Source organism: Micromesistius poutassou, assembly GCF_964030765.1.
Source record: "Micromesistius poutassou genome assembly, chromosome: 3".
NCBI lineage: Eukaryota > Metazoa > Chordata > Actinopteri > Gadiformes > Gadidae > Micromesistius > Micromesistius poutassou.
This window is the reverse complement of record NC_140273.1, coordinates 6816984-6841300: the sequence shown is the minus strand read 5'-3', so window position 1 is coordinate 6841300 and position 24317 is coordinate 6816984. Positions and strand designations below refer to the sequence as shown.

At 41.8% G+C, this 24317-nt stretch overlaps 4 protein-coding genes across 4 annotated transcripts in view; 1 reads left to right on the top strand and 3 right to left on the bottom strand.

Moving 5' to 3' along the window:
* The window catches only part of rbfox2 (RNA binding fox-1 homolog 2), a 15948-nt gene extending 9218 nt beyond the window's left edge, over positions 1–6730 (top strand). Inside the window, exons 3-5 of the mRNA XM_084465407.1 lie at positions 2298–2557; positions 3429–3501; positions 3732–6730. Coding sequence (XP_084321533.1) covers positions 2298–2557; positions 3429–3501; positions 3732–3776 — 378 coding nt within the window. The 3' untranslated portion in view covers positions 3777–6730. The remainder of the gene's footprint in view (positions 1–2297; positions 2558–3428; positions 3502–3731) is intronic.
* Positions 6731–7494: 764 nt separating this feature from the next.
* Positions 7495–7858, bottom strand: LOC311341258 (retinal cone rhodopsin-sensitive cGMP 3',5'-cyclic phosphodiesterase subunit gamma-like; the record flags this gene model as incomplete). Its single annotated transcript, XM_084466158.1, has 2 exons — positions 7495–7612; positions 7764–7858. The coding sequence occupies 2 exons, from the start codon at positions 7856–7858 to the stop codon at positions 7495–7497; spliced, it is 213 nt and encodes a 70-aa protein (XP_084322284.1).
* A 10238-nt stretch (positions 7859–18096) lies between these two features.
* Positions 18097–18623, bottom strand: LOC311340364 (retinal cone rhodopsin-sensitive cGMP 3',5'-cyclic phosphodiesterase subunit gamma-like; the record flags this gene model as incomplete). The annotated part of the gene is made up of 2 exons (XM_084465266.1): positions 18097–18214; positions 18517–18623. 2 exons carry the CDS (start codon positions 18621–18623, stop codon positions 18097–18099), a joined length of 225 nt encoding a protein of 74 aa, XP_084321392.1.
* A 3551-nt stretch (positions 18624–22174) lies between these two features.
* LOC311340818 (retinal cone rhodopsin-sensitive cGMP 3',5'-cyclic phosphodiesterase subunit gamma-like) lies at positions 22175–22572 on the bottom strand (the record flags this gene model as incomplete). Its single annotated transcript, XM_084465710.1, has 2 exons — positions 22175–22292; positions 22466–22572. The coding sequence occupies 2 exons, from the start codon at positions 22570–22572 to the stop codon at positions 22175–22177; spliced, it is 225 nt and encodes a 74-aa protein (XP_084321836.1).
* Positions 22573–24317: the final 1745 nt, after the last annotated feature.

Below are 24317 nucleotides of genomic sequence, written 5' to 3'. Positions count from 1 at the left end.
AGTGAGGTCTATGAACTACACATATTTAAATAAAAGAAAAAATGAGGTGAGGTTTGAATTGATAATTTTTTAATCGCTTTAGAAAGATATTTTATTTTGAAACTATTCCATATTATACTTTTATGAAGTCAGAGGAGATTATCATGAAGCCAGAAGAGCTACTAAAAGGGGCACTGTTTATTTCAATGTTCCAAAGTAAAGATAATCTGTAGGGTAATCTGTAGTTTCTATATGCTGTATAATTTTGTATTCTACTATACTATACTATAACCTATTAACATTAGGTTTAATATATCTTAAGTTTAACAATACTTGCAGTAATAAATAAAGTAGATAACGGCCAAGCATCAAGACACTGTTTTTTCAATTAATCGTGCCTTTCAAATGTTACCGTTGCTGTTGGCAACAGTTAGCGTCACCTTCGATTCGTTAGCAGCTTTAGCTCGCGGTGCTAGCTGTAACAGCTAAGTAACGAGCCGTACTGCGGCTCCTTCGAGGTGCCTCAAGAACGGCTAACGGCGCGTCGCTTTAAACTCTCACGCGGTGCTCCTTTTAATACCGTGAGACGGGAAATGAGATCCATAAAGTACAGCGGAGGAAATGGCAGCCGACAGCAGCAGGGGAGCGGGCTGACAGACGGCCCAGGGAGCGTAATGGAGGGCAGGGCGCCCTGATATCCACTTACACCTTGTCAATTCAGACCCCTTCCAGCAAGCTCCCGGAAACCGTTTCACCTGTGGCATGCTAACTGAATCAATGTCGGCATGCAGACATACTTACAAGGCTTACCCTCCACCCCCCCCCCTGCCCCCGAACCCCACATCCTCCACTTTTTATTTATTTATCTGTCTACATCTTTTATCTTGCCTCCTTCGATCCTCCTAGAACCTTAAACTCAATTATTTATTTCCTCCTGACTCCTTTCTACTCTGCACTCATCTTTCTTTATTTAGTCTACCCCCCCCCCCCCCCCCCCCCCCAGTAGCCAGTGAGTGGTGGTGATGCTGAATGCGGGGGGGGGGGGGGGGGGGCGTGGCCTGAATGCCCTCTCTAGGGTTAGCCTGCAGTGCTCTCTCTGTGTGTGTGTGTGTGTGTGTGTGTGTGTGTGTTGTGTGTGTGTGTGTGTGTGTGTTGTGTGTGTGTGTGTGTGTGTGTGTGTGTGTGTGTGTGTGTGTGTGTGTGTGTGTGTGTGTGCGTGCGCTCTCTCTCTCCTCTCTCTATAGCTGCGTTTGGCCTCGTGTACACTTTGACCTCCAGAGTTCTGGGGTGCATGATGCGTGTTTAGTTGCGTGGCCGCTGGCTAGCGTGAGCTAGCGTGTTAAGGTGCGCGTGCCTGTTTTTGTGTGTGTGTGTGTGTTTCCTTTTCCTCCTCTTTTTTTTTGTTGGGGGGGGTCCCGATCCTGACGGGTGAGACGCTCCCTCCCCCCCCCTCCCTACCTTCCATCTACACTGTGTCTCTCCATCAGCTGTCCATCCGGCACCTCAGTGTGACCCGATGGCCTCAGCCTCCCCGTTCTCCTCCACGGAATGTGGTCCTTTGGTTGTGGTTTTCGCAAGGGGAACAGGGGGGCGGGGGCTTCAGTATGAGGTTATGATTGATCTCTTCCTCCGTGCCCAACAACAACCACCACAACAAATTCAACCCCACTTTTGTCCATCTTGGATGCGTGCAAAGCCATTAAAAAAAACCCTGGTGTGTACTAGTGCTAGTGTTGGAGGTGGAGGGAGAGACGAACACAGAGCCTGAGCTACGTGTCGCGTGAATGCCTCTGCTGCACCACAGTAGCCGGTGTCTACTGACTTGTCTGCTTGTTAATCTGTTGGCTCTCTTCTTCTTCTTCTTCTTCCCCCCCCCCCCTCCTCCCAATGTAACCCCTAAGATCTGCTCACTGACCGTCCGCTGGCACATTTAGCGCATGTGATGCACCGCAGCGCACGGAAACGAAGGAAAACTAACGAGACTCTCTTTTTCTTTTTTTTTCCCTTTTTTGTTCTTCATCTCTCCTTTCAATTATATCCTCTCTACCTCTGTTCACTGTCTCTCGCGCTGCATCGCTCCCTGTCGTTTCTTTACGTCTCTACTCTCTCTCTCTCTCTCTCTCTCTCTCTCTCTCTCTCTCTCTCGTCTCTCTCTTCTCGTCATCTCTCTCTCTCTCTCTCTCTCTCCTCTCTCTCTCTCTCTCTCTCTCTCTCTCTCTCTCTCTCTCTCTCTCTCTCTCTCTCTCTTTCTCTCTCTGTCTTTCTCTCTCCTTGTCTCTGCGTCCATCCATCCCTCTCAATCTCTGCATCTCTTTTTCTCTGTCTCTCTGTCTCTCTCTCTGTTTCTCTTTTTCTCTGTCTCTCTGTCTCTCTCTCTGTTTGTCTCTTTCTCTCCTTCTCTGCATCCCTCTTTTTTCTGCATATCTCTCTCCAATCTTCCCTCTGCATCTCTGTCCCTCTCTGTCTCTCTACGGGCCCCTCAGGGCGGCTACGCAGCGTACCGCTACGCCCAGCCGACAGCCGTAGCAGCCCCCTCAGCGGCGGCGGCAGCTGCCGCGGCAGCAGCCTACAGCGACAGGTGAGTCAGCCCGCAACACGGTGAGCATTAGCCTAGCGTTGACCCTCTCAACCAACAGGGAAGGATCCAGGAGATAGCCGTGTGCTTTGTGTCGACAGAATAAGGACATTCCTCACGGAGCCAGCCTGACTAAGGGGACCTATTGCACAAATTTGACTACTTTTTTTCCGAGTTAGTTGGCTAAACATTTCAGACGGTGGAAAGTTTGAATCCGAAACCTGCCGCGTCTCTCCGTCGTCCCGCAGTGAATAAGCCATCGGGAACGTTTGGCTGATTTTGAGTTGAGCCAGACGGGACGTAGCTAATGGTTCTCCCCAGCCAAGCACTTCCTGGACTATAAAATGAGCTAGACTCTAGCGACGGTACTTTGCACAGATGTCGTGGACCGAGCCCAAATGGAAGCAGAAGCGCCGCTCCGCTGCACAGCTCCCCCAAAGCGCCTATCAACGAGGAGAGAGCAGTTGGCAGGAAACGCTCACTGAGACCACAGGCTATCATTTCAGGGATGGAAATCACACAACCACCATTTACACCTTACTATGCGTTTCAGAATCATTGTTTGGAAGATGTTTTTAATGATAAAAGCGCTAACATGTACGGTTTTATTAAAAAGGGGTAAAAGCTCCCAACAGGAAGGCTATTCTAGTGGGACTTGGCTTCTCTCTCGCTGGAGTTGTCTGCTCTCTAGAGTCAAACCACTTCCTAGCATCCTGGCCTGGTGTAGCTCCGTGAATTCCACACCACACTTTGGATCCATGCTGGAGCAAACAGCCTGATTGTGAAATGTGATTGTGAATGGATTGTGAAAGACTTGTATAGATGGTGGAACATGTTGATTTTATTTATAAGCTGACGTCTCTCCGTCTCCCAGCTATGGACGGGTTTACACTGCGGACCCCTACCACGCCGCCCTCGCTCCCGCGGCCTACGGCGTCGGAGCCATGGTAGGACGACGCACACTTACACACACACACATGCGCACACACACACACTCTCGCTCACTCACTCGCTTACTTACCCCCCTCACTCGCTCACACACTCACTTCGCTCACTCGCTCACTATAGACATTATTATCGTGTGTGTGTGTGTGTGTGTGTGTTCATTTTTCTGCCAGTATTGTGTAATGGTCTGGTATTTATTTTTAATCCAAAGATGTTGTGTGATCCTTCCCAGGCCACTCTCTACCGGGGAGGCTACAGTAGATTTGCTCCCTACTAAGGACCCTACATTTCCTTGGAGCATTCCCCCCCCCCCCTCCCCCTCTTCTTCCATCCGGCTCTCTGAAAGAGCCCCCTCTGTTGGTTCGGAGGAGGACTGCACCCTGTATACAGAGATAGTTCTGATCCCACTCCAGCGAGATCCCACCCTTTTTTTCTCTTTTTTTATTACACTACAACAAATAAGGAATGCTAAGACTAATGGATGGCCTTGACCTAAAAAGAAAAAAAAAGAACCAAGATGGCCGCCTACTTTATTGCACGGCTGTATTATAGAATCCCTCCATTACGCCGCCCCCCCCACATCCCCCCCGTCCCCCCGTCCCCCCCGCCCCCGACACTGAGCAGCACAAGACATGGGAGCCGACCCAGACGATCTTCCAGAAGCTCTTAACTCATGCATGGATAACTGACATTCGAACAGCTGTCACCCAAGTAAACAAACGAGCCAAGTATACCGTGCAGCGACACAACACCACCGGAAACATTGGGGGGGCAGGGGGCGGGTCCGATTAGGAATTAGGAGACGGTTGGTATTTTGTTGAAGAGAAAAACGAAAAAAACCGCATCAACCATTTAAAAGCCGGAAAAAAAAAAACCAGGATCGGGGGACTGGTCTGATTGAGCGGAGTGGAGTTTTGGTTTGTTTGCTGCGCGTGCTGAAAAAGAGGAGCGGGGATGGCGGCTGCTGTGATGCGTTATAAGCTAGACATCACTTCAGCGAGGCTAGGAGAGGCGGGGCTTACTTCAGATGTACCTTACCTCGTTTTCTTAGTGTTTGGACATGTGAACCTTTAAACTTTAAATTGTTACAATATGCAATTAAATTAGTTTAGACATGAGAAAAAAAATATTATTACCAAATTATGATTATCGTTCTTTATAATGATTTAATGATTATTATAAACTTTTTTTTTTTGTATCATGACCATGTGGTTTTGGCTTGGACTCTTTATGACATGGCGTTGATTCACCTGGCTGGAATGAGTCTCATTGCACTCATTATGTGATAAACTACAACGACAACCTAGATCCAAACGAGAGCACAGAGCAGGAGGTCGAGTGGGTCATCTCACCGGTGTACCCCCCCTCCCACGCCTCAGATCCAGTCACCAGGCTGCCATGACAACACTACAAACTTTAAAACACTAGTCAATTACCTCGCCTAAATTCTAGGAGGATTTGGTTTATTCATGTTCCAAATCATTGAATAATCTTCCCTATAATCCCCACAGGAAGGCAAGGGGGATACACCCTTTTTTTATTGATTCCTTCATGGAAAAAAAGGAAATGTATTATTTGAAATCTCCAAAATGCTCAGTCTTTTTAATAGAGCAAGAAAACACGCAAAAATGAGTCTTCCTGAGGAGAAACAGTTGAGAAACTGACAGTAGTTGTTACACACGAAAGAGTCAACAAGCGGATCGAAAGTAAATATTCTTCATAATTCTCTATTCTAAATCCTATTCCCAAATGTGGTTGTTTTGCCTTTTTGGTTTTATTTGGTTCCAAAGATTTGTAGGATGCACACTTTGTTTCTGCTTGTGTATTATTAATATATTCTTTATTCTTATATTATGATCCTGATCCTTGGTAATCGAATTGCTGTCTTGTTACTATTATTCTACTTTTTATTTAAAGGATGCTCCTATACTCGTGTGAGTTAAACTTTACTCTCAAACGTTTGTCCTTTACCTGAAGGGACAGAGAAGCGATGGAGACCAGGAACGCATGTTGCAATGCAGAGTTCACAGATTTTTGTTTGTTTTGGATCTTTTATTTTCTTTTGTCATATAGTCAGAACAGGCCTCTCATCTGTTTCTGGATTACATGTTATTTAATGACTTGCTCTGGTATTATATGAGGTTAATTTGTATTTCAGAATATGCAGAAATAGCTAAAATAAAAATAAAAACTTGTGTCTGTAGTTTACAGGTGACCGAGCCCTTTGGAGATGAATGAACAGAGGCCTGTGGCACTTCTCAAGGGTTAAGCAAATTGTGTTTTGATTTTAGTTTATATGATTTTTGTTTTGTTTTTATATTAGTGTTTTAACATGGCTCCTTACATTTCAGTGCTGAAAAAAAAATTTTTTAGCCAGCTATAGGCACGTTTGGCTTAAATATCGCAAAGTGTTAGAATTTAAAGTTAATATTTCAACGTGGTGGAGAAAAATAAACTGTTGGTCGTGGTTTAAGAACCACAAACCCGTGTTTGAAATGCTGCAGCTAATTCTGAAATCGTTTGTCCGTTTCTTCCATTTCAATCCCCACCAAGCTAAGACGGCTTGGATAAAGTCTTTGCTGTAGTTGGTTTGCAGCTGGCTTTTGTTCAACACGTTTTGTTGTTTTTTTTTGCTTGACTTTTTAATATTTACATATTACTATAGAATGTGCTCGGAAAATAATATCTCCTTTTTTTAGTTTTTCTTGAAGGAAACCTAGCCAAAGATGCTAATTGTCCCTTCACCTTCTTGTTCTAAACTTGAGAAGTGCTACAACAAAAAAAATTATATACAAAGATGGACTTTTCTAACCATTGGAGGCATGGACAACCAGCATGAGCGATACGTGTCGAGTTTGAAAATTGTTTTGCATGACCTTGTGTATTTTCAGACTCTGAGCAGTGCACAGTTGCATTCTTTTTGACCACTTAACGATACGGAGCTAGCCATTTTGACGCTGATTGCTAGGAGACTAGCGCACAGCTACGAAGAGCACAGTGCTGTTTTGCAACAAAAAAAAGACCCACTGACAGACTAAATGGCTGCTCCAAAAGAGCATGGGGGATATTCAGTCTGCAGTCATGGTTTTATTCTCATTGTATCGTATTAGCTGTGTGGTCATCTATCCATGCTATGGTTTTTGATGGTTTCCCTCTTATTTTCCCTGACTGCCATTGTTTTGTTATTGAATGTCCATATAAAATGTTTTATATAAAAATGTTTTGTTGTGATTCAGCTTCACACTTGTTTTTATTTCTGTAATCCATATATTTAGAAAGCGTGTACATTATTATATATTTTATATTTGTTGCTTTGCTTTTTTTCACAAATCAAGATCCCGTTATTTCAATATTGTGTTTTTTTTTATAAGGTGCAGATGTAAGCTGCCTTCTAGCATAAGCTATTTTGTTGGTCATTTTTCTCAGAAATAATAAATCAATCCAGTATCACAACATTGGTCCACCTATGATATGATAAGGACAATTTTGAACAAGGGGTTTCTTGGGAAAATATTGACATTTATTTACTAAATGTTTACTTTTTGCCACAATCTACAAAATGTACAAGCATGCATAAAAATACCATCTTAAAACTTTCACACATGAATAATCTCGCCGGACGGGGTTGAACGGTAATGTCAGATTAAAGGCAGGAGAGGAGAGAAGACGCTGGCTGAGCTTTAACCACAGTTGTCAAACCTTCGTGAATACAATGGAAAAACACCAGCACTTATCCAAGTGTGAGAGCGTGACAATCCCCATAGACATCCCTGTCACTTTTAATATACATCAAAACTGTTGTCAAGACAAAAGTTAAAACGGGGCAAAAAAGGGATTTTGTGCAAACTGTATCAGAGATCTACAGTTCTTCTGAATCTGTAGACGGCCATATATTGTGTGTATAAACAGACTCTAGGTTGACAGACGAGGGAGTTTTTAATTCAAAGACGAGCAGAGGAAAGCGGCAGCGGGTCTGGATGGCACGGGAGGGGGTACTAGACGATTCCGTATTTGGCCAGGTCACCGAGCTCCAAGTCCCCGTAGGCTTCCCATGGGCACACCACCGTGATGTCAGTGCCAAGACCCTCCATGCCGGGGATGTCGTCCCCGAATCTGATTGGACGAAGCCAAGAGTGATGTCATCGTGAGTAGACTAGATGGTCATTGGATAAGATTGACATCCCGTATAGATGAGAAAAAAGGAGATGGAGAGGGAGATAGAGGGGAGACGGCGGGAGACAGAGCGACGGTAGAGCCTGCTCACCCCTTCTGGCCAGGCTTGGGGGCGCGGCTCTTGAAGGTACGAGTGGACCTCTGCTTGAACTTTGGAGGAGCCTTCTTCTCGGCCGGGTCTGCCATTTTATGCTAAAAAAAAAATTGACAATCAAAAATCGAATACAGGTCTATTTGTTTTGTTAACATGTCAGCTGTTTTTGTTGCTTTGGATGTATCCCTCCTTTTCTGTAAACTTAACTCTGATGTACGTACAACCACCCCTCTTAACACCTTCCCCACCCCCACCGACCCTCCCTCAACTGCTGCCCAAATCCTTTCAGATTAGGAGAAATAACTGAACAGAATGGTCACATAGCTGGACCTGGGCACACAAACACAAACACAAACACATTAGGCCAACCCTGGTGTAAAATTAGCCGAATGATCCTATTCTATTTTGGGCTTTAAAGAGGATAAGTCTTGGCCAGGTTACAGCCTGCATACAGGGTCACCACATGAGGTGACCCTGTATGCTGACTCCTGCCAAAGGAGTCAGCCAGTTATGCAGTTGATCTGAATAACGAGTGGCTTGTGTAAGTCCTAAACCCCTGGTGTAAGGAGATTCCCTCTCAAGCCACACATTTGATGTTAATCCGCTTGCAATCCAATTAACCTTCTGACTTCCCTTGCCCCCACGCACACAGGCCCGAGCACACACGTAAACACACACACACACACACGCTGTAGCCTCTCATAATGTTTCACTTCTGAACACACTGCAGAATGTAAATGGTTATTGGCTGAAATCATTGAATTATGAATCACTATACTGAAAAAGTGATTGTCAGATATTACGGAAACAACAATGATTTCCACCATTCTTTCTTCAGTAGAGATCTCTGGCTGGTTCCAGTCGGTGGATGGCTTTCATTTGTTAAACACCTCATAGTTCAAATAAGTTTTAAACAGGAGTGAAAGTTGCAGTACAAAGGTTTAAAACACATTTCAAAGAAAGAGCTGGAAATGTCAGAGGAGGCTTCTTGAGACATCTTTACACTAATTTTCCTCTCACCATCTAATAATTTACAAAAGGCCAAATCGTCTTTGGCTCCTTCTGATCCTGATTTGATTCAGAACACTGAAGCCTATAATCCAGAAAACTGAACCCAGAAAATATGAATAATCACGAATAATTTCATATGACCTATTTCTATGATGCAGCGTTTTTCCACAAATACCATACTGGTACACAGTAAGTTTATTTTTCCCTCTGTCACATGCAATATTCACCCAGTAAAGCTCATGATTGTCAAAGTGAAAGTGTGTGTCCTACCTGTTCTTGTGGAAGGTCTCCAGTGGACTTGCGGTGGCTCCCAGATCAACTTCCTGTTTGGGTCTCCCAGGCTTCTGTCCTGTCTCCTTATATAGCGTGCATGTTCACCATGCTAAACTACCCCCACTTCAAATGTCCTCCTCTCACCTTGACCCGCCCACCCCTCCCCCCACACACACATCCCCCCACTCCCACACACACACAAACACACACCCCCACAGCATCAGATTAACTTCATACACACTGCTTACATGCAAGGAAAGAGCAGAACCACCACTCTGACTTAAGACCATTACTGGAGGGGGCAGCTATAATAAACCACACAGGGGACTGAGAATCATTATCCTTTTTGGACATAAAGCAAAAACATAAGCGGTAAATAATGAAGTAAATCCTGATTTGATCATAATAGGATGCAATGAGAATACAATTATGGAGGGAGGGAGTATACCCCATGTTGTTTTGGGAGCAGTAGGCTATGTCCTTTTTGGTATCAAAATGCATGGAGACTACTGCTAGTATCTAAGCATCAGCATACAAATGGCTATTTAGGCAAATGGCTATCCCTGACTGAAGCTGTGCATTGGTGGTGGTGGTGAAGGAAGTGTATTTATCCATGTTGATCTGCTGATCAAAGGACGTGTTGAAGGCGAAAAGCAGCTGTGCAGAGTCTTTCACACCTGAAAGTAGTTTAAATGAGTGCTATCTAAAAAATTAAACTCATACAAGCTGTGTGAAGTTAACATTGTCTTTTCTATATTTTAATGGAATGCAGTGAAACTGCAAAATCACATGTGATCACACACAAAAACACACACAAACATACAAGTACACACATACATACACACACATACACACAAACACATACACTTACGTAACTTACATCTTGTAACTTACGTAACTTAAAACTTACGTAACTTACAACTTGTAACTTACGTAACTTACGTAACTTATAACTTACGTAACTTACGACACGTAACCTACAACTTGTAACTTATGTAACTTGTAACTTACGTAACTTACAACTTGTAACTTATGTAACACGTAACTTACAACTTGTAACTTACAACTTACGTAACTTACCACTTGTAATTTACGTAACTTACGTAACTTACAACGTATAGCTTACGTAACTTACAACTTGTAACTTACAACTAACTTGTAACTTACAACTTGTAACTTGTAACGTAATTTACATAACTTACGTAATTTACGTAACTTATGTAATTTACGTAATTTATGTAACTTAAGTAATTTACGTAACTTGAAACTTACGCATTTTACGTAACTTACTTAATTTACGTAATTTAGATAATTTACGCAATTTACATAACTTACAGAATTTATGTAACTTACGTAAGTTACCTAAGTTAACTAAGGTTACCTAAGTTACAAGTTGTAACTTACGTAACTTACGAAACTTGTAACTTACAACTTGTAACTTATGTAACTTACAACGCGTAGGTTACATAACTTACGTAACTTACAACTTGTAACTTACAACTAACTTGTAACTTACAACTTGTAACTTATGTAACTAACCTAATTTATGTAACTTACGCAATTTACATAACTTACGTCATTTACGTAAATTGTAACTCACGCAATTTACGTAACTTACGTAATTTGCGTAAATTGTAACTATGCAATTTACGTAACTTACGTAATTTACGTAAATTGTAACTTAAGCAATTTACGTAACTTACATAATTTACGCAATTTACGTAACTTACGTAATTTACGTAAGTTACCTAAGTTACCTAAGGTTACCTAAGTTACAAGTTGTAACTTACGTAACTTACATAACTTGTAACTTACATAACTTGTAACTCACATAACTTGTAACTTACAACTTACGTAACTTACAACTTGTAACGTACGTAACTTACAACGTGTAGCTTACGTAACTTATGTAACTTACAACTTGTAACTTACAAATAACTTGTAACTTACAACTTGTAACTTATGTAACTAACGTAATTCATGTAACTTAAGCAATTTACGTAACTTCCGTCATTTACGTAAATTGTAACTTACGCAATTTATGTAACTTACATAATTTACGTAACTTACATAATTTACGTAATTTACCTAAGTTACCTAAGGTTACCTAAGTTACAAGTTGTAACTTACGTAACTTACATAACTTGTAACTTACAACTTACGTAACTTACAACTAACTTGTAACTTACAACTAACTTGTAACTTACAACTTGTAATTTACGTAACTTACGTAATTTACATAATTTACGCAATTTACGTAATTTACATAATTTACGTAACCTACATAAGTTACCTAAGTTACCTAAGGTTACCTAAGTTACAAGTTGTAAGTTACATAAGTTACGTAAAAGCTACAAGTTGTAAGTTACGTAAGTTACGTAAGTTTTACAAGTTGTAAGTTACAATTGTAAGTTACATAAGTTACAAGTTGTGAGTTATGTAAGTTACGTAACTTACAAGTTGTAAGTTACAAGTTGTAAGTTATGTAAGTTAGGTAAGTTTTACAAGTTGTAAGTTACAAGTTGTAAGTTACAATTGTAATGCTGCGTTCCAGGGACACTTTTTAGCCCGTAAGTTACGAGCTGGAACTGGGAGTACATTGATCTGGTACGAGTTCACTGGTAGTAAGTTGCGGGTTTGACTGCCGTTCCAGGGCACTTTCATGGGTAGAAGGTTGTGAAAACACGGGTTACGGGTTGCATGGAATGCACCATTAGTTACGTAACTTACAACTTGTAACTTATGTAACTAACATAATTCATGAAACTTACGCAATTTACGTAACTTACGTAATTTACGTAAATTGTAACTTAGGCAATTTACATAACTTAAATAATTTACGCAATTTACGTAACTTACATAATTTACGCAACTTCCGTAAGTTACCTAAGTTACAAGTTGTAACTTACGTAACTTACGTAACTTGTAACTTACGTAATTTACGTAACTTGTAACTTACAACTTACGTAACTTACAACTTGTAACTTAAATAACTTACGTAACTTACAACGTGTAGCTTACGTAACTTACAACTTGTAACTTACAACTAACTTGTAACTTACAACTTGTAACTTATGTAACTAACGTAATTCATGTAACTTACGCAATTTACGTAACTTACCTAATTTACGTAACTTGAAACTTACGCAATTTACATAACTTACGTAATTTACGTAAATTGTAACTTACGCAAATTACATAACTTAGATAATTTACGCAATTTACGTAACTTACATAATTTACGTAACTTATGTAAGTTACCTAAGTTACCTAAGTTACCTAAGTTACAAGTTGTAACTTACGTAACTTACGTAACTTGTAACTTACGTAACTTACAACTTGTAACTGAAATAACTTACGTAACTTACGTGTAGCTTACGTAACTTACAACTTGTAACTTACAACTAACTTGTAACTTACAACTTGTAACTTATGTAACTAACGTAATTTATGTAACTTACGTAATTTACATAATTTACGTAACTTACATAAGTTACCTAAGGTTACCTAAGTTACAAGTTGTCAGTGACATAAGTTACGTAAAAGCTGCAAGTTGTAAGTTACTTAAGTTACGTATGTTATGTAAGTTGCCAGTTACGTAAGTTATGTAAGTTACAAGTTTTAAGTTAGGTAAGTTTTACAAATTGTAAGTTTTACAAGTTGTAAGTTACAAGTTGTAAGTTACAATTGTAAGTTACGTAAGTTGCAAGTTGTGAGTTACGTAAGTTATGTAAGTTACAAGTTGTAAGTTACAATTGTAAGTTACGTAAGTTGCAAGTTGTGAGTTACGTAAGTTATGTAAGTTACAAGTTGTAAGTTACAATTGTAAGTTACGTAAGTTGCAAGTTGTGAGTTACGTAAGTTATGTAAGTTACAAGTTGTAAGTTACATAAGTTAGGTAAGTTTTACAAGTTGTAAGTTACAATTGTAAGTTACGTAAGTTACAAGTTGTGAGTTATGTAAGTTACGGAAGTTTTACAAGTTAAGTTGGAAGCTGCTTTAAAATACAGGGAAATCAGAGTATCCCTAATACACTATATTTACCCTTTGATGCATTTGTTGTTTTGACACATACACAACTAGAGGGTGAACTGTGCTATCTGCGCACACCCCTTCTGAAGTCAAAGATAATATCCCAATTGAAATGTTATGGTTTAAATGTCGTTCTGTGTAGCACGAAATAAGTCAGACAATCGTGATCTGGGACATGATTTAATAGATAAATTTTCGTGAGCCTGAGCACGAAATGTTTTGGAGGAGGTCTGCTGTAAAAAACAGGGAACTCACAGCATCCCTAACACACTACACTTACCCTTTGATGCATTTGTTGTTTTGACACATACATAAGAAGAGGGTGCACTGTACTGTCTGCACACACCCCGTCTCTCTCTCTCTCTCTCTCTCTCTCTCTCTCTCTCTCTCTCTCTCTCTCTCTCTCTCTCTCTCTCTCTCTCTCTCTCTCTCTCTCTCTCTCTCTCTCTCTCTCTCTCTCTCTCTCTCTCTCTCCTCTCTCTCTCTCTCTCTCTCCTCTCTCTCTCTCTCTCTCTCTCTCTCTCTCTCTCTCTCTCTCTCTCTCTCTCTCTCTCTCTCTCTCTCTCTCTCTCTCTCTCTGTTTAGTCCAGCACGAAAATATTGTGAGAAATGCTCACATTCAAAATGCATTGGTTTACATTTAGTTTTGTGTAGCACGAAAAAGTCTGAGAAATGCTCCCATTCAAAATGCATTGGTTTACATTTCGTTTTCTGTAGCCCGAAAAAAGTCTGACAATTGTGCTCTGGGACACGTTTCAATAGATTACCGTTCGTGTGCATGAGCACGAAATCGCGTGATACCGAGTTGGTCTACAAGCCATGGGATGATGCGGGCAAGCAGACATTTCATAAAGATTTTGTACATTTCATAAAGATTTTGTAGACAGTAGGAAGGAGAGAGATGCCCCTCCATGTGGATGGGTCGCTTTGAACGTTGTAACATTGTAACATTGTAACATTATAATGTAACATTGTTTCTTAGGTATTCTATGGATGAGGGCCCCCTTGCATGATTCTGGGACCTTTCTATTAATCAGGTGTTAAATAAATATGTTAGTATTTGGGTGGACTGGGGTTTTCTGGCTTTGATGGTCTCATATGCCCCCCCTTCGTATCCACTGGCTCTGTTATTTGGCAGGTGGGATATGACTTTATCTACTTCTTCAAAAGTGAATTTAGCAGTGGATTGACAATAATCGGGAGTGACTGTCTCTATGACACACATACACACACACCCACACACACATATATACACACACACACACACACACACACACACACACACACACACACACACACACACACACACACACACACACACACACACACACACACACACACACACACACACGCGTCATGCGTCAAATAGGTCCTCCTTGAAATAGAGAAGGAATTATAACTTTTTATCCTGGGGTCTTATCTGTTTTGACGAGAGCTCAGCCCTCCTGTAGCATGCTTGCAGGGGAGGTCAAGAGAAAGAGAGGATTAACCAGAGGAGCCACAGAAAAACATGCAGGCCTCTCTCTTCTCGTAGAACAGATCAGAGACACGCGTTAAAGCCGCAAAGACAGGTATGTCCAAACAGTTAAAAAAATGTTTAAGGAATCTTAGGCAATTTGGAAATCATGTATGTGCTTTACAAAATACATTTGATGACCTATTGAGAACTTTCAAGCTAATACTGTGTGTGTATTGTATTGACAACAGTTAACTTTTACCCTGCAGAAACTTTACATAATGTCTGCCACTGCAAACCCTGCCGATACAAGGCCCCTCTCAAGTGCAAGCAAAGAGCCATTCGTACCATTAAGAGTAGGGCCCCCAAGCCTGGCCAGAAGACAGCCTGCTCTATCTGTCTATCTGCTCTATCTGTCCCTCTTTCTCTCTCCATCTCCTGTCCATCTCCTTCTCTCTAATATATGAGCTGTCACTCTTATCCAATGACCATCTAGTTTACTCATGATGACATCATTCTTGTCTTTGTCCAATCCGATGCGGGGACAACATCCCCGACGTGGAAGGTCCAGGCACTGACATCCCGGTGATTTGTCCATGGTAACGGTGACATGGCCAAATACAGAATCATCTAGAACCCCCTTCCCACCCCCTGTCCTCCTACTGGAGCTGACTCTGCACTGCGTTGGTTCGATGACGCCGGAGAAGTGATCTCACTGCTGCTGGGGGATTTGTTTTTGAAGGACAACAAGAGATCATTCCGTGAGCCAGAGTCGCTTCATCCCATTGCTGTGTGTCCCCCCCCCCCCCACCCCCACCCCCAGTGATCTTTAACCCTAATCCTACACACACCTCTACCACTCTCAACAAGCGTTCATCATGCAGTACTGTGGAACAGGATACTGGCACTTTAAAGGTGCTGTAGGTTGGATTCAAGAGCTATCATTTGAGTGTCATTTGTTAGAAATTACATTAATTTCAACTATCGGTTAGTGAAATGCTTTGGGGGAATATGTTTTCTGGTTGACTGTGTGCCTGCCTCTGTATGGAATAAGTTTGATTTTAGACAGCTCATTTCCGACCAATCACGGAATCTCTTCCCTGATTGGTTTGGGGGAATCCATTTTGACTGGTCCATGACCCAGCCGTGAATGCAATTCTTCTCACTGGCGGAGAAACATAAAGAGGGAGGCGGCAGAAGGGGGTTTTTGTTATTATCTTTTTTCAGAATGTTGCTCTTCTGCTGTTCTCTGCCCTCTCTCTTTACAAAGTCTAGAATCGTACCTACAGCTGCTTTAAACCAAGCTCATGATCAAACTGGGAATCCTAAAGCATTTGATGGGCCAAATGGGCGCTGGTTCTGATTCTTGGTCATTGTTGTCAAGACACACACATGCTCTCCTTTTTCTGTGGAGAGGTTTACGTTCTCCTGTCATGTCCTTCATCCACTGGGGAATCCCTTCTAAGCATGGAGAAGCTGTAGATCTTCACGCACAGAACCCTCTTCAAGACAGGGTGGTTGTGAGTCAGGTTGGATGTGGTGTGTGTGTGTGTGATGCTGATGTGTGACTGGCCCCTGGTGGTGGTTGTGTGTGTATGAATGTGTGTGTGTGTTTTTTGTGTTTGTATGTGTATTGTGGCAATCCGGCTTGTAAGAGAGCACTGCCCTGTCCCAAAAACAGCCCAAGAGTCCAGATAAGTGCAAAAGCCAACACAGCACTTTCAATCAAACAAAAAAAGGTACTCTCACTAACTATAACGGAAAAACTACTATGGCGGCATCCACAGGTTTGCGCTGTCGGGTGGATTCTCCTCACCCACGTCGTCTGGGTACTCCTCGTGTGTGACCCAGGGAAGAGCCCTGAATGAGTGTGGAAGCCTGCCTTTTAAGCATGCTTCCTCCCGGCTCCTCAGGTGTTCCACATTTCCATTGATTAGCGGGAGCTCTTCCTGGCTCCCTCTGTTGGGAAAGAGTGGTACACCGCGTCCACCACGACTCCTCTTGGTCGTCTGGGCCATGGTGTTGGGGCCGGGTTGTCACAGTATGTGCGTGTGTGTGTGTGCGTGTTTTACTGTGTGTGTGTGTGTGTGTGTGTGTGTGTGTGTGTGTGTGTGTGTGTGTGTGTGTGTGTGTGTGTGTATTTGCGTGTGTGTGTGTGTGTGTGTGCGTCCATTTACACATCCAAACTGTACTGCTTGTGTGACGGAGTGTATATACATATAAATATAGTGTCAATTTCGTATATGTATATATACAAATATATAAATATATCAAAATATGAAAATCAGTCGGCAAATTCACACCCCCCCGAGAAGTTGTAAACAGTGCGGGTAGCTGGGAGGTGTGACTTCTGCACTTCAGCGCACAGTCTGACGTCAGACTATTAACAGAAGTAAAGTTTGAGCGCAAACAAGCTGTTTCACGCACTTATTGAGGGGCGTTCTCGGTGGGCATGAATACTCCACCTGGCTCTGACTTTTTTTTGGCTTAGCAGACATAAAAAATGTACGTCATATAACAGTCTAAAGCAAAGGGAAGAGTGGAAAAAGCATGATATCACCCCTTTAACCAATCAGAATTGTGTTGCTGTCCTCACTACTGTAACAGTTCATTATACCAGAGATACCCCCTTCTTCCCCAAGGCAGAAAAATGTATGGCAACCACAAGCCTTAATAACTTCACTATATCTTCACTGACTGGGTCTGTTTTGGGTCGAACACCTTCCCCACAACTCTTGAATCCTAGTCTGGGACATACACTTCAGAAGCCAACCTTTGAATATCATGTGAGGGGGTGAAATGTTCTAGAACCATTCTACAATCAGAATCCCACGACCTCCAGAAGGCTTTCCTCCAGACTAGTCAGTTTCATGTGCCCGTCCAGGTTATCATTGAATCTGTACAGTTATGCACACACAATGTCAAAGACTTGTCCAGTCTCCTATTAGTACAAAATGTCAATGTGACGACATTGAGGGACATCTGGTCATCATTTCAGTTGTGTTAAGGTTCATCAATCCCCCTGTTTGCTGTTCTGAAATTAACAAATCCTGGATGTTTCACACTTTTAATTTATTCAGCATTTGATTTTATCGTCTGTCGAATGCAAAAATATTAGCATATCCTGTAGCGTTATCGATTTATTTAGATACATTTATTTAGATAAATAAATGGACAAGTACAAGGATAGACAAATACATCTATCACATTGATGGCAAATATAAATAATGAGGATATGGTTAAATAAGATATGTCCTGCTGCCAATGAATTGACCAAACAAAACAGACCATATTAGATGATAAAGGCCACCAAAGTTCTCACATTTCCTGCTAATTAAATAGCATTTGCCTTTGTGAGGAATTTTGGTGAACTAGACATCCAAACATCAATGTGTAGATATTGAGTCTGCACCAGACACGACGTACACAGAGATAGGGTAGCTCCAGACTAGGGTCCGCTGTATGACTCCACTAGGGTCCTTCACATGGTCATAGGGAGACAAACAATGCAAATGTCGAGATGAAGGGGGAGGGTCAGAAAGTCGTTTCTAGAAGATTCTAGACGATGCCGTATTTGGCCAGGTCTCCGAGCTCCAAGTCCCCGTAGGCTTCCCATGGGCACACCACCGTGATGTCAGTGCCAAGACCCTCCATGCCGGGGATGTCGTCCCCGAATCTGATTGGACGAAGACAAGAGTGAGTTGAACTGAATTTAACTGACTGTAGCTGATGTTGTATAATGTACTTTGCGTTCTAGTAACAGATTAATAATATTAGTAAGCAAATTAAATGCTGCTCTGTTTACATGGTAGTGCGTTAGTGCTTAATTTATGTAAGAACTTTTAAGCGGATTTCAGCAGCAGCGTTCCCGCTCAATACTGGACCAATTTCAAAGGGGTTGTCTGCATTAGACCCAAAATGATCGTAAAAATAGACTCCAGGTGGAAAAACCCATAGTATTCCTTCAACCCAGCTCACCCCTTCTGGCCAGGCTTGGGGGCCTTGCTCTTGAAGGTACGAGCAGCCCTCTGCTTGAACCTGGGGGCGGCCTTCTTGTCAGCGGCAGCTGGAACAGCAATGTCCATTTTGTTTTTGATTCTGTAAGAGAACATGAAGATGTCAGTGCAGCAGTCACCAACACACAAGGTATCTACAGTACGCCCTCAACAGCAAACTGTCACAGAGGCATCCTTCAACATGGAAGAGGTACGACGAAGCCTGCATGGATGTTATGGTTTACACCTAGTGCTTTGAATGATATCTGTCATGTGGAATTTACCTGGAATGCTCAGTTTTAATACAATATTTAAAAAGGAATGACTGAAATTATTATAAAACTGTACTACAGCTGATCGATGTGTCCTATAGTCACAAATCTGAGAAGTTATCTCAATTGGAGGTAAGTCACTCCACATTGAAAGCAGCAGTCAATACAACTACAATCCAACTCTTAGGTTAGACTGAGTGTGGCTAATACATATCTTCCATATCAGGCTTGAAGGTAAACTTTAAAACACATGTGCTTGTGCTTCTGCTGAGTGTGCAGTCCTCTTCCATTACCAGCATTATTCATTATTCATTCAATTGATTACTATACCTGACATTTGTTTAGAAGAGAACTTCTAATTTAACCGACTATGAACAGAAGCTACCTTTCATAAAAATACAGTCATCCAAGCTAGTAAAATGAGTCTACTTACTCTGGTATTCTATTAGTATACCTTCAGGTTCTAGTCACTAGCATCCTGTAACCGATATGGTTTCCGGTATGTGTTGAAGCCATTGATTCTGATGAAGAACTCAAGTCTCAGTCGTTCAGATAGACGTCCTCTTACCTGTGTTTGGAGGAGGATCCCCTTGTCTTTATGTCTCCAGGTAGGTGTCTCTGTCTGTCAGCCCTGTGACCACCTGGCTGCTGCCTTTATACTCCTCAGGGAGGGAGGAGTGAGAGACTCATGTCCACTTTTGGACGGATTAACGGAGTAGGCCACCTAATTGGAACTGATGAAAAGCAGTTCCAGTGTGTGTAAGCAGTGTGTGTGTGTGTGTGTGTGTGTGAGACGTTAAGTCACTCATTGTGATGTTGTGAACCAATGGCTGGATCAGAGTCACGTCAAACTGAATGTGGCTAACACCAACTCTCTAAACCAGAGGAGGAGCAGGTCACTTATCTTAAGATTACAAATTGACCAGACCCTCTGATGGGTCAGACCCTCTGACCCATCAGGACCATACTGACAATACTCACTCACTCACTAATGCTGTCCTACAATTTTGCTGTCCCTGTTTGCAATGTGTTGTTTTTTTACTAATCCTATTCTGATCCAAGCATATACATTTCTGAATGCTTGCATATGGACAATAAAGTTTCAAAGCAAACTGAAACTCATGAGTTTTGATTGCTAGTCGGACACTCCAGGACAACAGTAAAACAGCATACTACTTAAAGGAAGATTGAAGTAAACCCAATAAAGTCTTAATTGACAGTGACACATAAAGCTTGTGAGAGCCATACGAATAGACGACACAATCCACAAAGTCTATCCAATGCTCAGAATAAATCCTGTCCCCTGTCCATATGTTGTATAACTAATGTACAGGCCTTTATACAGTACACTAGAGGGCAATTTGTCCACCGAAATGTCCACAACCTCTTTTGATAGATAGAAAAATCATATCACACTCTTTTTTCACACACCATTCTGGCAAAATCATCTCCTATTTTGTGTTTACTGATAGATTACAACCAACGTTTAAAAAGTAAAGCAAGTACAAGAGTTCAATGTTTATTAGAATCAAAGCTAAGCTAGGTTATCTATAACATTAGCTCAACTGAGAGGCTGCACAAGCAGACCTGACCCTAAAGTCACCAATCAGTGTTTAGCAACATCTAGGTGAAAGATCTACAGGTACGCGACAGGGTCCTCCACTCATGGACCCCCGGTGGTGCTGCTTACATGCTACAGTGGCCGAGCATGTACAGGCCTTTACGGTCACGTGCAACAACTTACACTCATTAAATATGCTGATGATATTGCCGTGGTCACACAGTTTTCTGACACACAATCTCTGAGCGCCTATTTTTAATATGTCAGCCCACTTTCTGAATTGTTTGATCAGTCAACGAAACCAAGGAGATGTACGTACATGGGAGGTCAAGTCCCATCAACCCTCCAAAAAACTGCATGTAAACGGCCAGGAGGTGGAGCAGGTCATTTATTTTAACAGTCAGGGCACCCACACAGTATCTGGACCTGCCAGTTGGACTGTTCCACAGAACTATCTGGGAAGTCTTCCTTGGAAACTGTTTGGCAAAGGGCTGGCACTTTCAGAAAATACTTGGCAGGTGATTGGATGAAACATCTGTCTATCATCGTCGATCATGGATCACCTAAATCATAAAGATGCTGATTGGTCCGAACCACTGTGGTCTGGCCATGGGCGCATAACTTGGAAGCCTGTCAAGATGAATTCTCGCGTGATTTTAATTTTGCAAATCCAGCTGCCTCGCAAGGAACCCAGACCCTCTCATTCTCAGGACAGCCACCCAGTAAAAAAAAAAGCCCACCATAGACTCTTCCTGCTGAGGAAACTGAGGATCTTTGAGGACAGCAGGACTGTACTGACCATTCTCAACAAAATCACAGGACACTAGGATACCGTAGTGACCTGCCACCATGCACTTTAACATCCAGTCTTTGCTGTTTTTTTCCTCTGTCCTCCTCCATGTTGGTTGTCTGTGTTGTCAGGCTGTTGAGGATAATCCGAGCTGACAATACATTTCTGTATGCTTGCATATGGACAATAAAGTTTTGAAACAAACTAAAAACAGGTGTATTTCTTGAGAATGTATTGTTAGTGGGACACACAAAAATGGCTGATTATTTGAAGACAAAGATTGTAAGCTACTGGTGTGTTCCAACGACCACTAGCAAGCTGTCCTCCCCTGGCTTTCCTCATGTGTAGGTTATCGTTGAATCTGTACAATTATGTACACCAACTTTGTATCAGACAAGTCCTACTATTATTGCATTATATCAAAAGGCCACTATTCTCCTGGGGTCATCTGGCCGTCGTTTCAGTTTGCCTGGTGTAAGATCTTTCACCCTATGATATGAACTTATTGAATGAAAACAAATCAATAACTCTTTTGAACAAGGGAAAAATGTGGTTGTTTATTCAGCATTTGATATTAGACTGAATGGTCTACAGCATTCAAAATAGATGCATGTATATAAAATAATCACTTCATTCTTTATTCGTACAACGGTGACTCCAGAGACAGAGTTGGGAGGAGACAACAGGAAGGAAAGACAAATGCATCTCGACGGCTAATGAAGTGTGGTGATTAATATCGTGGGGGAAATATTTAAACCAGACAAATTTAGAACAATTGCCCTGCTGCCCCTTCACTGGCCTCCAAACACTCACAAGGCCCCATTAACAAACACATTAGACACATGTCACCGATGTTTCACATCTTCCGGCAAAGCCTTGTGCAGTAGGGCCAACCTCAGCAGCAGTCAGTAAAAGTCCTCTCGGAACCTTGGTGAAGTAGGCTAGAGGGAAACATTCCGCATGGAACGACAATTCTAGAATCATACTAACAGGCGGTAATGGGAACAGGAGGGAGATTCTAGACGATTCCATATTTGGCCAGGTCCCCGAGCTCCAAGTCCCCGTAGGCTTCCCATGGGCACACCACCGTGATGTCAGTGCCAAGACCCTCCATGCCGGGGATGTCGTCCCCGAATCTAATTGGACGAAGAAAAGAGTGATGTCAAGTGATGTCTTACCTAATGATGCAGAATTCACTTTGTGTTCTTAACAGGTTCATTTAATTGACAAGGTACTTAAATGCTGCTGTGTTAGACTGTCAACATATTAATGCTAATTTGTTTCTAACTGTGCCTTTAACCCAGCTCACCCCTTCTGGCCAGGCTTGGGGGCCTTGCTCTTGAAGGTACGAGCAGCCCTCTGCTTGAACCTGGGGGCGGCCTTCTTGTCGGCGGCGGTTGGAACAGCAATGTCCATTTTGTTTTAGATTCTGTAAGAAAACATGAAGACATCACATCAGCAATTGACCACCAGCAATAACTACATGTGTATTTTTTTTGTACACCAAAGCTTGTGAGGAAGTTCAGTTCACACTTTCTTTAAAATGAGATTGGGCCAGCTCTCAAACTCTCTGTGCCATTACTCTGGCTGTTCACTGTGTCTCAGGTCCCTCAGGTAAAAGTTATCAGCTAAAGTGGATCTTGACTAGTGATTTAACTATGAATAGTGAGACTAGCTAGCCATGCGTGGTACCTAATGTGATGTATTTCTCCAATACTGGTTTCATCAAAGCTGAGGTCTTCAATTCAAATGTCAAGAGCTCAGTCACTGAGTCATACTCCAACAAAAAGCAGTCAACAAAAACTCTTTCAAAGTGCATTCTCAAACTGTACACCACCATAGACTGGCCATGGATATCCAGTTCAAACATGTCTGCTTCGTATGTTTCCTCATAAGACCCTCGTTAAAATGAATGACATTTGTTAACTTGAGAACAAGATGTCTTCTGACTCTGATTCTATGAACCACTGCTTCCTTTCAAACAAAGTGATCCAGGCGGGTTCTAAGTCTACTTCGTATAGTCGTCTATAAGTATTCCCTCAGGTTATTCTAGAATGCCAAGGCTTCCAATTAAAGTATCCTAAAGTTTTGGGCATGCGTTCACACGCCATTAATTCCATTGATGTAGAGTTTCGTTAAAGAGTCCAGACAAGACAAATAGACGCTGTAGTTCAGAGAGAAGGCTGTTTCCTCTTACCTGTGTTTGGAGGAGGATCCCCTTGTCTTAATGTCTCCAGGTAGGTTTCTCTGCCTTCTTTCTGCTTGCTCTGTCTACCTGCTGTCCTTTATACTCTGTTCGCTAATCTCTGCTGATTCATCCATCCACACAAGGGGCGAGACACTTTGGTCAGGCTATTTTTGGTCAGATTAACAGAGTTAATGCATTTATAAATTAGTCTAAACGTACACTGGGTTAATTGTCTTACATTGCAAAGATCTATTTTTATGATCATCAACAATGCAACATTTTCAATCAGTGCATTTACAGCAAATGCTAGTTAATAGGTATCATCTTCTAGGTAAGGAATTAAACAACCCATGGGTTTTCTGTTAGTGAACAATTGTTGAAAGGCCGAGGTGTCCTTTTATTGAAAAAGAATGGACACACATGGAGCGAGAACAATCAGAATCAAGTATACAGCTATTCTGTGGTAGAATGAAAAATGTAATGTTATGAAATTTTAACATTCAAACAAGGGACTTTTAGTTGTTTGTATTTTGCCTGTGGAGTCTGAATGTTGGGTATATCTTTCAGTCTTCAATCTAATATAATGTTTATATCTTATAGAAAAAGTAGGATTATAGTAGAACCCGAAGGCCTAATTGACCATATATATATATATATATATATATATATATATATATATATATATATATATATATATATATATGGGATAAATTTACCCTATGCTGCATAACGAAAAATCTCCCAATTATTGATTTTGTGTATTCTCTAGTTACATTCTTCAGAACTACTTTTTATAGCCTCTGCAATTCAGGAACTGTAATTGCAATGTCTGTTAGATGTTGTGCAGAGGGTTTTGTGTGTGTGTGTGTGTGTGTGTGTGTGTGTGTGTGTGTGTGTGTGTGTGTGTGTGTGTGTGTGTGTGTGTGTGTGTGTTTGCGTGTGTGTGTGTGTGTGTGTGTGTGTGTGTGTGTGT